The 14039-nt window shown below is 37.0% G+C and overlaps 1 protein-coding gene across 1 annotated transcript in view; it reads right to left on the reverse strand.

Annotated features, from left to right (window-relative positions):
• AGPAT5 (1-acylglycerol-3-phosphate O-acyltransferase 5) overlaps positions 1 to 14039 on the reverse strand; it is a 130099-nt gene that overhangs the window by 90605 nt on the left and 25455 nt on the right. Inside the window, exon 3 of the mRNA XM_007948065.2 lies at positions 6085 to 6200. Coding sequence (XP_007946256.1) covers positions 6085 to 6200 — 116 coding nt within the window. The remainder of the gene's footprint in view (positions 1 to 6084; positions 6201 to 14039) is intronic.

Genomic DNA, 14039 nt, shown 5'->3' on the forward strand with positions numbered 1-14039 from the left:
ACAAAGTATATGTGAACTGCTGTATGAAAAGTAAATTTACTCTGTAAATCTTCACCCAAATCAAAATAAAATTAAAAAAAAAAAAAAAAGAAGTGAGGATGGCAAGAGTTCACTTCACATACTTTAGACATATTATCAAGAGGGATCAGTTCCTTGAGAAGGACAACATGCTTGGTAAAGTAGAGAGTAGGTGAAAAAGAGAAAGACACTCAAGGAGGCAGATTGACACAGCGACTGCCACAACGAGCTCAAACACAGCAACAAATGATGCTGGTGCAGGACCAGCCAGAGGGTCATTATGAGTCACAGCCCACTCAATGGCACCTAACAACCAGTTACGTGCATAAATTTTATGGTTTGTGAAGCAAGTTAGAAAAAGAAAACTTTAGACAATGAAAAAAATCTGGCAGTAGAAAGAATATTAGGTAGGTTAAACAAAAAAAGAAACCAAAGAGAGTGATGGGATTAGGCTTATCTAAATGGAAGGAAAGAATCTGAAAGAAATTTCAGAAGTTGAAACACAGAACACATTTGTGACTTTGGGTGTAGGGATTATACCCATAGTATGAGTTTATAAGTTAATTACGGCCACATTAAGTTTTTCATCTGCAGATAAGCTCTTACTTTGCTGACTTGCTGAAAATGCCTTACCAAAATATCTCAACAAAAAGATAAACTATATTGGACTTTTGAAAAGGACTGTGATATTTTGAATGTAGATTCCATTAGACAAAATCAAGATTTCCATAGTTCTTGTGTAGAAGCTGATGGTTCACAGACTGTAGCTGATCAAGAATTGTGTGAACAGAAATTACTGTATTTTTTCACAGTATGCCCACATTATTCACATACACACATACAACATACTTAGCACACATAAGAAACTAACACATGAGAGGATTGTGTGGTTTGCAAAAAACATATAATGCATGCATTATTTGTGTAAAAATGCAGTACCTATGTAGGATTCACTGGACTAAAGGATTAATATGGGTTTTATGTGGGAATACTGCTGATATTTTAAGGTTCTATTCTTTGAATATAAGAAACTATTTTCCTCCTTTCCCATAAACTAAGTAATGGGGTAGTGGGTTTAGATGTTATAACTTTCAAATTAGAAGTTTTTATTGGTAAGCTTAATTAAGTTAAAAATACCATAAATAGAGAAGTGTCTGAAGTTCAAGCTATGATTTTACAAAATAGAATAGCGTTAAGATTTCCTGCTAAGTCTCCCAAGGAACATTTTTGTACCGTAAGAGATGAATGTTTATATTAATATGCAAGCTGAGGTTTTGCAGAATGTCATTGCAGCTGAGGCACATAAAAGCAGATATTGATGCTGATTATGTATAAACAAACTCCTCATAGGAGATGTTTCCTTGGTACAATGACCTTATAGCCATAAGTTTCATGGGTTATTTCAGACAATTAGACTAATAGTGTTCCCAAAGTCTCTGCTGTACCTCCAAGTTCACTGCCAGACTTCTGGCTTTCAGGAAGTTGGAGTAATCCATACATGCCATTGCCCTCAGGTGTCTTATGAATCTTAAGCCTTGGAAAAACTGTTGTCGAAGAGCTATTTTTAAGTCAAGCAATGGTCCTGATAAACTATCAAGTCCATTTTGCTATGAGAGTTGTGTTCTTTTGAAGAATTCAGTCTGTCACAGTAAATAGACTCCAAAGATCAGGATGGCAACTATATTTGAGTAAATCTGTGTTTCAGTTGGTCTCCAAGTCAATCTTGTATGAAATGCCTGTCTAATGCTTGTAATCAAACCGCTACCCTCCCCTCCTTGCTATGTAGATGTGACCCATGACTGCTGATGGGTAAACAAGGAACAGGCAGCTTGCCCCCAGGAATAAGTTACTATAAGGTAGAGTTTGTGCCATTTCTAATGCTTCTTGTTGCACTTGAATGAACACCTCTGGCATAGGAGAACAAAACATCTATCAAATGGCTACATGCCTCTACAAACCTCCCCAACTGACTTCCTCTTCTTTGGTATTTTCAGCTGGTTACCCAAAGAAATAGGCTCTTGGATTAGATCAAGACTACTGACTGGATCAATGATAATCACTGCAATTGTTATTACTGGCATTATCAAATGTTGTATGAAAGTTACTTCTAACGTGATTTCTCAGAAAGCTAATACATGAAGCCAATCATGCATAAAGACAAGATATATTCTAAAGACAAACTTCAGCTCCCACTTTAAGACGTGTAACCTAACCATAGGCCAAGTATTTCCTCCAAAGTGGCCCCACTCCATACTTAGCTTCATGGTACAATAACTAAAGACTGAGTGTTGTAAGAAAGCATGGTCAAGAAATCAGTTGGTGCCCAGCTATTAACAAGCATAGTGTCTGGGGTCTGAAAAGCTTATCCTAAAACAAGTAGCCATGTAAAGGAGCTATCAACCAGCCCATGGAGAAGAAAGCACAGCAACCTAAATGTGATCAAAAGATTTTAAACATGAGAGAATGGAGGAGAGCAGTTGGTCTGCGGACTACAATCTACAGCTGGAGCCATTAACTCCATTTTGAGCCTTGATGTAAGTTCAGACACTATTTGAGTTCTTCATGCTATTTCTTCAATGCTTGTTGACCATTAAACTAACAATGTGGCTATGCTTAGACAAGCCTAGGCAAAATCAAGGACGGGAAGCTTGAGCTCAGGAAGAATGTGACTGAAAGTAAATTAACTAGGATGCAGAAAAGTCCTCACAGGAAGAACCAGGGAACTTGCCTGGGCATGTCCTTAAAGAGTTTCCAAAAATAACCAATCAGAACTTACTCTAGCTAGCCATTCAGAACACTTTTTCCTCTTAGTTCGTGACATTTTAACATTTAATCTCCGTATGGCCTGTAACAGGGGAGCACTGTGTTGAAAACCTCAGCAAAAGGTTTAGTTTGATCTGAAGTTAGTAAAATGGACAGACTAAAAAACTTTTGAAGTTGATTTGAGATCCTGGTTTTCAGAAAAAGATCTAATTTAATTCTTAAAAGAAAAAATGAGTCAATAGGGATAATGATAATAATAAAAATAAAGCATAATCTTATTGAAGTTTCTGTGTTCATATGGCTCTTTTTTAGTTAAAGCATTATCGATCTTGTCTTAAGATTGAGAAGGTGAGGGTAAAAAAGAGAAAGGATCCTAGTAAAATGGAAATAAAGGGAAAAAAAGGAAATTAAGAAAAAAAAGTATGTGGTTGGATTTTGTACTTAATTGCCTTTTATTCAAAAGGTGTTGTGGGCATCTTATTCTACCATCCTTTTTAGAATTCCAAAATGTTATAGAATCTATTCATAAATATTCTTCCCCCACATCAAAATCTTTACTCCACTGGAGATCCTGATCATGGCACAAAAGCAACACAGTCTTAGACAAAATATATTTCTTCTACTACTTTTAAATTTCAAGCCTTCCTCAACTTTCATTAATTTTATTTGTTCTTATATCACTTAAACTTTATGGTTACTTTCATCCTTTTATAGAAATAAACTCTAGGATGTTTATCTAACTTAAAAACAAAACAAAACAAAAAAATCACAACAATTAGGTTACCAAGAATCCTGCTTTTTGTTGGAGCAGGAGGAGAAAGAAGAACTCTATTATGCACCCTAAACCTAAACTATAACTTACAATGTTCACAAACTGATAGCTTACTAATGTTTTAGTTTTCCCAGTATCTATATATTTATATGTATTTTCCATACATACAAAATATGTTTTCTAAGCACAATAATTACCAAAAAATACAAAATAAATGTCCATTTCATCATACTTTCCTTATAAATAACTTTTTGTGAAAAGCACTGTTTTTCCTTCACACAAATTGTGAAAAACAAGTCTTTTCAAATAAAAAATTAAATTCGACATAAACATAAAGTTCACAATAATCCATTTTTATTTAGTACTCAGTTTAAAATATTTTCATTAAGATATTAAGCATTTTCCTTTAAAAGATCCAGCCTTCCTTCTTTATTGATTTTTAAATTCTTGTTAAAAAAATATGAAAACTATACAAAATTTTAATTTTTTAAATTACATTTAGGTAATTTATATACAAGCAGTCCCTGGGTTACAAACAAGATCCGTTCCTCAGCGTAGCTTTGAGTCTAATTTGTAGGTAAGTCACAACAGGTGTATATGGTTCTTATTTAGCCTTACTTTATTGCATGAAAGGAACACTGGTAGCATAGTGCCTAAAGCACCTGACTGCTAACAAGAAAGTTGGTGTCTCAAACCCACTAGCCACTCTACGGAAGGAAGAGTGGGCAATCTGCTTCTATGAAGATTTACCGCCTCAGAAACCCAATGGGGGTGGCTATGAGCCAGAATCGACTCGACGGCAGTGGTTTTTTTTTTTTTTTTAATTGCATGAAGGAGCTCTAGTGGCACAATGATTAAAGCATTTTACTGCTAACCAAAAGGCCAGTAGTTTGAATCCACCAGGTGTTCTAAGGGAGAAAGATGAGGCATTCTTTCTGTAAGGATTTATAGCCTTGGTATCCGTATGGGGACAGTTTGACTCTATCCTACAGGGCTGCTATGAGTCAGAATCAACTTGATAACAGTGGACTTGGTTTGGTTAGTGAAAGAAAAGGCTCAAAGCTTTTTCAACGATTTGAAAGCTGCATGTGCAGCCAAGTGAAAGTGATTGTAATGAAGAATTTTTGGGGAGTAAGGATTGGTTCAATTGTTTCAAAAAAAAAACTCACTGAGGCAGTAAATCTTTTACGGTAATAGACTGCCCACTCTTCCTTATGTGGAGTGGCTGGTAGGTCTGACCCAGCAACCTTCTGGTTAGCAGTCAAATACCTTAGGCCCTACACCAACAGTTGTTGTTGTTGTTGTGTGCCATCGAGTCAAGTGGATCCCGACTCATAGTGACCCCTCCTTGGGTTGCCGAGGCAGTATCACTACGAAGTAGATTGCCCAACCTTCCTTCCGAGGAGTGGCTGGTGGGTTTGAATCGCCAGCCTTCTGGTTAGCAGTCAAGTGCCTTAGGCACTATGCTACCAGAGCTCCTTACACCACCAGAGTGAGGGCAAATTTACATAACATTAAATGGCAAGTATGAGCTGTCCATAGTTAGATACTTGTGACCTAGGGACTTACTGTATTCAGAAAGACACAGAAAAATGCCAGTGAACTCTCTGGACATAAAAAACCATGTTATGTGGAGTTTCATGATCTGAAGGTAAAACATTAACACTGGAAACTGTGTAAGGTAGAAACTTACCAGAGAAGGAAATCTTAAATATTTTCCACTAAATTAAGTAACAGAAAAGTGTTAAAACTACACCGTCAGAGGCAAAAAACTTGCAAGATCTAGAAAAACAAAGCAGTCTTGTCATCTGCTGGCTCTCACAGGGGTCACTGTATAGGAACTCTGGTGGTTCAAACCCACCAGCCACTCTGTGGAAGGAAAACTGGGCAATCTACTTCCGTGAAAATCAACTGCCTTGGAAACCCAAAGGGGGTCTCTCTGAGTCAGAATCAACTCGATGGCAGTGAGTTTTGGTTTAGGAAATAACACAGTAAATATTATGTGCCTGACATTTATGCTAAATAATTTATATATATAGTTCACTATTTTTTTAAATCCTACAGATCTTATTTTTATCATTAGTTTCCTAAGGTAAATCATCTATCAAATTCTAAGCCTGTAAATGCCCTATTTGTTTCACTTTTGTACATATGTATCCTTACAATTTGATTTACCTGAGTAATTAAACATAGCATAGTGGCTAAGACACTTGCCTGCTAACCAGACGGCTGGCGGTTCAAACCCACCAGCCACTCCTCGGAAGGAAGGTTGGGCAATCCTACTTCCATAGTGATACTGCCTCGGAAACCTAAGGAGGGGTCGCTACGAGTCGGGTTTGACTCGACGGCACATAACAACAACAACAACATAAAAAACACAGCATTAAAAATATAAAATAAAGATACTTCAATTTAGAAAAGCCTATTAAACCAAAAAAAGTATACATCTGTGTAACAGGCACATTAAATTGTTACATATAAAAATTTTTATAAATTACAATATACAAAGAAAAATATATGGAAAAAATTACCTTAGAAAAGTAACACCCATATAATGGAAACCATTTTAATCCATCTTTTAGCACATAGCGCACATGTCCAAGAGCATTCTGCCTAATGGCCAAAATATCAGCAATAATCCAGTCAACTGCAAAGAGAAAACCCAACTAATTAGTGTTTAAATACCCTCATATGAACATCAACATTCCTTTCACATGGATAGAAAGTAACTTCATAGTATTTTATTAGGAATATACTTTTAAAATTAATTAGAATCTTAAAAATTATTTTAAATCAACTCCAGACATTTAAAACTACAAGTATATTCACATTTCTTTAAGGGTTTTTATTTAAGGGATAGAACACAAAAGGCACACAACATCAAAGTAATCCAAAAGCAGCATGAACAAGAAATAAAGCAAGCTGCTTTAGTTCTTAAAATGTAGAACACATAAAGACTTTTTTTTAAAGGAAATTATAAGCAAAAACTATAAAAATGAAAATTTCAAGTACAACTAAACTATATATACTAACATGTTCAACAAAAGGCAAAGACACTATACTTATCACTTTTAGGGCACAATACAAGGTTATAAACAGCATTCAAAGCAAAGGTCTCAAGAAGCTTACAACTGTGCTAGACAGCCATGTGTTCCTCAGATAACCAAAACTAAGTATAAGAAAACCAAAATAACCCCACTTCTATCAGGTTGATTCTGACTCATGGGGACTCTAAAGGATAGGGTAGAACTGCCCACCAGGGCTTCCAAGGTTGTAAATCTTTACGGAAGCAGATTCCCTCATATTTCTCCCACAGTGAGAGTGAGGAGTTTGAACCAGAGACCTTTTGGTTTGCAGCCCAGTGCTTTAACAACTACATCACCAGAGCTCTTTCAGGCAACCAAAGAACATACATATTCATTTCTAGTAATTATAATTATATACATATGTTATTACAAGAGATCAGCCAAAACCAAAATATAGAGTAAATATATACGAGAATGGAAAAAAAGAGAAAATGGTTGAAATAGAATAAGGGAAAATAAAATGAAATGAAGAGAACAAATGGTAAAGGGTCTGAAGACCAGAGAGATTTGGATTTAAAAATAAAGGGCTGCAAACTCCCCTACCACTAGATGAGAATGAAGTTAATATAAATGAAATGAGAAAGATTATTCTAGTATCTACACTGGATGAATTGGGAGGTTAGAACACTTGAAAAGAAAATCGCTAAGAATCTGTGAAAAAATATAGTGCTAAAATCAGAAGGGTATTCTCAGCCACAAAAATTAAAACAAAAGCCGTTAATTAGTTGTGTGGGGATACGTAAAAGCTGGAAAATTAAAGGAGCAATTATAAAATTTTATAGAATGATTAACCCTGAGATGTGTGAAATTCTTTAGGCAATGTATCATTCTAGATAGAATAACCCCAACAAGATTTAAACATTTATACACTAAAAATTAATCATTTGGATAAATATTTTCTCAATTATTATATAGCTCTCTTCTTGAAAAACAGTTTAATTCTCAAGGAACTCAGATTTCAAGGTTCCATGGAGGTCAGGGTAACTCACCCAAGATACCACCCAGAGATGATCTTTGAACCTTAAGTCTTCAAGAACTGGACCCCTAAAAGTCGTCTTTAAGTCAAACAATAATCTAGCTAATTAGTAAAGACTGTTTTACCTTAGGGAGCTCTGGTGGCATAGTGCCTAAGGCACTTTTGACTACTAACCAGAAGACTGGCAGTTCAAACCCACCAGCCACTCCTCGGAAGGAAGGCTGCGCAATTTACTTCTGTAGTGATACTGCCTTGGAAACTCAAGGAGGGGATGCTATGAGTCGGATCTGACTCCATGGCAGTAAGTTTGGTTTTGGTTTGGTTTTACCTCAAGCATTATATTCTTTTGAAAAAAGTTACCTATGTGCAGTCAGTTTCAAGAAACAAACTCCAAGGTCAAAATAGAAACTGTGTTTTAGGGTGCATTGTTATTATATAACACTGCTCTACTGTTTCCATGGCAATGCTGAAAGATGAGATATAAGAATCTTTGGGAGTTCTTTCCTCTTTGGAACGTTTTTGACTCTGGTCAAAATGGTATTCCAATTTGCAAACTGTGTATTAAACAAACTTAAATTTCTTTATTGGCTTAACACAATTTTTGCTTTAACACTTCTTAATCAGAGATTATCATTCACAAATTAAATTTTAAGAGTTAGAGTTGTGATATACAGGCAGTCCCTGGGTTACAAACAATACCTGCTCCTACGTGTGTCTTTAAGTCAAATTTTTAGATAAGTCAGACAGGTGCTTATGGATCTTATATAGCATATAGACATCTTTTCAATGATTTAAAAGCTGGGCAAGCAGCAAGCGAAGGTGATTATGATGAAGAATGAATAGGGTTTGGTTCAATGGTTTCTAAGTAAGGGTAAATTTACGTAACATTAAAGGGTAAGTAGGAGTTGTTAGTAAATTAGCAATTGTAACCTGTTACTGTATATAGATTTTATCAATAGGTCCATTTGAACAGAGTGATGCCTGCAAGTTCTCCTCCTACATTAAATGATTCCTGGCCACTATGCCTATCATTGTGAAATACCTATGCTACTGGACTATCAATAATCTCTTTTCTCTAATGTATACGGTTTCCTGTAGAAGTCTTCTTACTATTCCCTTTCCTCTAATTCAAATCAAATAAACAATCACTGATAAATACATTTATTTCAAAATGTATTTAGTAAACTCTGAATAAATTCTGAAAACTAAGAGTATGGTTCTCAGGCTAAAGTACATTTTGGGACATATTTTGAGTACAAAGCTAAAGTAAAATTTGGCAGATTTTCCTGAAATAATTTTTTAGGATATTGTAGTGTAGTGAATTACATGGTACAGCTTTTCTATCCATATATTTGTAAATCCCACTTTACCACAAACAATTGACTATTAAAATTCTCTCCCCCCCCCCCTTCTCTCTCTCTCTCTCTCTGTTGGGATTAGTTGATTTTGGCCACTCTGCCAGGCTGAAAAAGGAGCTCTCCTAGAGGCAGAAAGAGAGTCCCTCTGACTGCCGGTTGGGAGAGATGTGCTGCTGAGACACAGACCTGAGAGAAACACATTGCTGAGAGAGAGACCTGAGACAGATACCAGAGACATGCACTGCTGAGAGAGACGTGCTACTGACAAGAGACTGAGAAAGACTGCCAGCCGAGAGACGGCCAGCTGAGACACTCTGAGTGTGTTGCTGAACTTGAGTTGTAGCCTGCTGATTCCCTAACAAACCCCATAATCTATGAGTTTTGTGTGGCCACTGCAGCAAATTATTTATTTATTTCCCCAGTGTTCCCTCCCTTCCCCTCCAATCCCTGATAACCAACAAAGAAAGTTTCCTTCCATATATAAACTTTTCCTTGACTTTTTACAATAATGAACTAATACTGTATTTGCCCTTCTGTGACTGACTTGTTTTACTCAGCATAATGTCCTCCAAGTTCATCCATATTATGCAGTGTTTTGTTGGGCAATCTACTTCCGTAGTGATACTGCCTCGGAAACCCAAGGAGGGGTCGCTATGAGTCGGGTCTGACTCAATGGCAAATAACAACAACAACAACAACAAATTATTCTTTAGTGTTGCATAGTATTCCATTGTGTGCATGTACCATAGTTTGGTTATCCATTCTTCTGTTGATGAGCATCTAGGTTGTTTCCATCTTTTGGCTATTGTAAATAATGCTACGATGAACATGATTGTGTGTATATCTATCTATTCTTGTCCTGGCTCTCACTTCTTTAGGTTATATACCTAATAATGGGATTGCTGGGTCAAATGGTATTTCTAACACCAGCTTTTTAAGGAATTGCCATACTGTTAAGATATATGAACACCACCAGGAATACTGTATCAGCAGCAGGGCAGGAATAAGCAGGACTGTATTAGTAGTACTAAAAAAAAAAAAAAAAAGGCCAATTTGCCTGGAGAAAAAATCAAAATACAGGAAGAAATTAGTCTGCTTTTATAGGCCAAAGTTAAAAGCAAACAATGACCATGAGCATTGTTCTGATATTTATGGTTAAAGTCAAATGTAATTACATCAAATAGTTTGAGCCAGTCATGTTAGTAAAGTTGGGAAATAACACAAATGCATCAAAATTCTCATCAACTCTTTGGAGCTTTAACCTTTCTCCTATAAAATGCAATGTAATAATTAATAAGAAAATTGAGAAAAATACTTTTCAACTTCTTTTATTTTCCATTTCTTATCTATGGTATAAAAAACAAAACAAAACAAAACAAAAAACTTATTGCAGTTGAGTTGATTGCACAGTAGAAATGCTCCATAGGAAATTTTGTTAGCTATAATCTTTAAAAAAGCAGATCACCAGGACTTTCTTCTATCATGCCACTGAGTGGTTTGAACTGCCCATCTTTAGATTAGTATAAGAGTGCCAATTGTTTGTGCCAACTAGGGTCCTTAAGTATGATATACCCTTTTAAAGTAAATACTACATATTACTGTTGTTAGGTGCCATTGATTCTCCTCCGACTTACGGTGACCTATGTACAGCAGAACAAAACACTGCCCGGTCCTGTACCAGCCTCATGATCCTTGCTATACCTGAGCCCATTGTTACAACTGCCACATCACTCCATCTTGTTGAGAGCCTTCCCCATTTTTGTTGACCCTCCACTTTACCAAGCATAATATCATTCTCCAGATAATGTTCCCTTCTGACAACATGACCAAAGAAGGTCAGACGAAGTTTGGCCATTCTTGCTTCCAAAGAGCATTCCAGCTGCACTTTTTCCAGGACAGATTTGTTAGTTCTTTTAGCAGTCCATGGTACTTTCAGTATTCTTCACAACACCACAACTCAAAAGCATCAACTCTTCCTCAGTCTTCACTGTTCTGTCAAGATCTCACATGCATGTTGTTCTTATGTGCCATCAAGTCGGAGCCGACTCACAGCGACCCCTCCTTGGGTTTCCAAGGCAGTATCACTAAGGAAGTAGATTGCCCCATCTTCCTTCCAACTCACATCCATGAGGGAAATCAAAATTTCATGGCTTAGGTCAGGTGCATTTAGTCTTCAAGGAGCTATCTTTGCTCTTCAGCACCCGAAATAGGTCTTCTGCAACAAGACTGGGCCAATGCAATACATCATCTGATGTCTTGGCTGCTGCTTCCATTGGTGCTGACTGTAGAACCAAGTAATATGAAGTCACTGAAAGCTTTAATCTTTTCTCCATTTATCATGATGCTGCTTACTGGTCCAGTTTTGAGGATTTTCGTTTTCTTTATACTGAGTTGTAATCCATACTGCAGACTGTAGTCTTCACTCTCCATCAGTAAGTGTTTCAAGTCATCCTCACTTTCAGCAAGCAAAGTTGTGTCATTACTGTATTGCAGGTTGTTAATGATTCTTCCTCCAATCTTGATGCCATGTTCCTCTTCATATAGTCCAGTTTCTTGGATTATTTACTCAGCATACAGGTTGAATAAGAATGGTGAAAGGATACAATGCTGATACACTCCCTTACTAGTTTTAAGCCATGCAGTATCCCCTTGTTCTCTTCAAACAACAGCCTCCTGGTCTACGTACAGGTTCCTCATGAGTACAATTAAGTGTTCTGGAATTTCCATTCTCAATGTTATCCATAATTTGTCAAGATCCACACAATCAGATGATTTTGCATAGTCAATAAAACACAAGTAAATATCTTTCTGGTATTCTTTGCTTTGAGCCAAGATCCATCTGATATCAGCTATGATATCCCTTGTTCCACATCCTCCTCTGAATGCAGCTTGCATTTCTGGAAGTTCTCTGTCAACAGATTGCTGCAAACGTTTCTGAATTATCTTCAGTAAGATTTTACTTGAATGTGCTATTTTTTAACACATTTTATTGAAATATAATTTATGTACACTGAAATACACAAAACTACAGTGACATGGGTCAATGCTTTTTTTTTTTTTCCCCGCAGTGTTCCCTCCCCTCCCCTCCCACCCCTGGCAGCCAACAAAGAAAGCTTCTGTCCATATATAAACCTTTCCTTGACCCTCCACAACAACAAACTAATAATATATTTGTCCTTCTGTGATTGACTTATTTCACTTAACATAATGTCCTCCGAGTCCATCCATATTATGTGGTGTTTTGCAGACTCTACATTATTCTTTAGTGCTGCATAACATTCCAGTACGTGTATGTACCATAGTTTGGTCATCCACTCTTCCGCTGATGGGCACATAGGTTGTTCTCATCTTTTTACTATTGTAAATAGGGCTGCGATGAACATGAGTATGCATATATCTGTTCCTATCTTGGCTCTCACCTCTCTAGGATATATACCTAGTAATGAAATTGCTGGGTCAAATGGTATTTCCAATTCCAGCTTTCCAAGGAATCACCATACTGTTTTCCACAGTGGTTGTATTACTTCATAGTCCTACCAGCGGTTTATGAGAGTCTCAATCTCTCCACATCCCTGCCAGCATTTGTCATTTTCTGTCTCATTGAACCCTGCCATCAGTGCTGGTGTGAGACGGTATCTCATTGTTGTTCTGACTCGCATCTCTCTGATGGCCAATGATTGTAAGCTTCTCCTCATGTATTAGTTGGCCACCTGAATTTCCATGTGGTATTAATGATACTGTTCGATAATTTCCACATTCTGTGGAGTCATCTTTCTTTGGAATGGGTACAAACATGGATCTTTTCCAGTCAGTTGGCCAAGTAGCTGTCTTCGAAATTTTGACACAGACACGTGAGTGCCTCCAATGTGGCATATGTTTGTTGAAACATCTCATTGGGTATTCCATCAATTCCTGGAGCCTTGTTTTCACCGATTCCTTCAGTGCAGCTTCTACTTCTTACTTCAATACCATTGGTTCTTGATCATATGCCACCTCCTGAATTGGATGAACATCAACTAATTCTTTTTGGTACAGTGACTCTGTGTATTCCCTTCCATCTTCTTTTGATGTTTCCTGCATCACTTAATACATTGCCCATGAAATCTTTCAGTATTGCAACTTGAGGCTTAAATTTCCTCTTCAGATCTTTCAGCTTGAGAAATGCTGAAATGTGTTCTTCCCTTTTTGTATTCTAACTCCAGGCCTTTAGACAGTTCATTGTAATAATTGACTTTGTCTTCTCGAGCTGCTCTTCAAAATCTTCTGTTCAGCTCTTTTATCTTGTCATTTCTTCCATTTGCTTTAGCTATTCTCTGCTCAAGGGCAAGTTTCACAGCCTCTCTTGATATTCATTTTTGTCTTTTCTTCCTTTCCTGTCTTTTAATGACCTTCTGCTTTCTTCATGGATGAGGTTCTTGATGTCATCCCACAATTCCTCTGGTTTTTGGTCACTGGTGTTCAATGCATCAAATCTATTCTTTAGATGGTCTCTAAATTCAAGAGGGATAGAATCAAGGTCATATTTTGGCTCTTGTGGACTTCTTTTAACTGTCTTCACCTTCAACTTGAACTTGCATGTGAGCAGTTGATGGTCTGTTCCACAGTTGGCTCCTGGCCTTATTTTGGCTGAAGATACTGAGCTTTTCCATCACCTCTTTCCACAGATGTAGCCAATCTGATTCCTGTGTACTCCATCTGGTGAAATCCACATTCATAGCTGCCATTTATGCTGTTGAAAAAAGGTATTTGTAATGAATAAGCCATTGGTTTTGCAAAATTCTATCATGTGATCTCCAGCATTATTTCTATCACCAAGGCCTTATTTTCCAGCCACCGGTGATTCTTGCTTCCAACTTTTGCATGCCAATCATCAGTGATAATCAGCACATCTTGACTGCATGTTTAGTAAATTTCAGACTGCAGAAGTTGGTATAAATCTTCAATTTCCTCATCTTTGTCTTTGGTGGTTGGTGTGCAAATTTGAATAGTTGTTGTTGTTGTTGTTATGTGCCGTCGAGTCGGCCCCGACTCATAGCGACCCCTCCTTGGGTTTCCGAGGCAGTATC

The sequence above is a fragment of the Orycteropus afer genome, unplaced genomic scaffold (assembly GCF_000298275.1).
Source record: "Orycteropus afer afer isolate SDZICR_OR568_19922 unplaced genomic scaffold, OryAfe1.0 scaffold00200, whole genome shotgun sequence".
NCBI classification, from domain to species: domain Eukaryota; kingdom Metazoa; phylum Chordata; class Mammalia; order Tubulidentata; family Orycteropodidae; genus Orycteropus; species Orycteropus afer.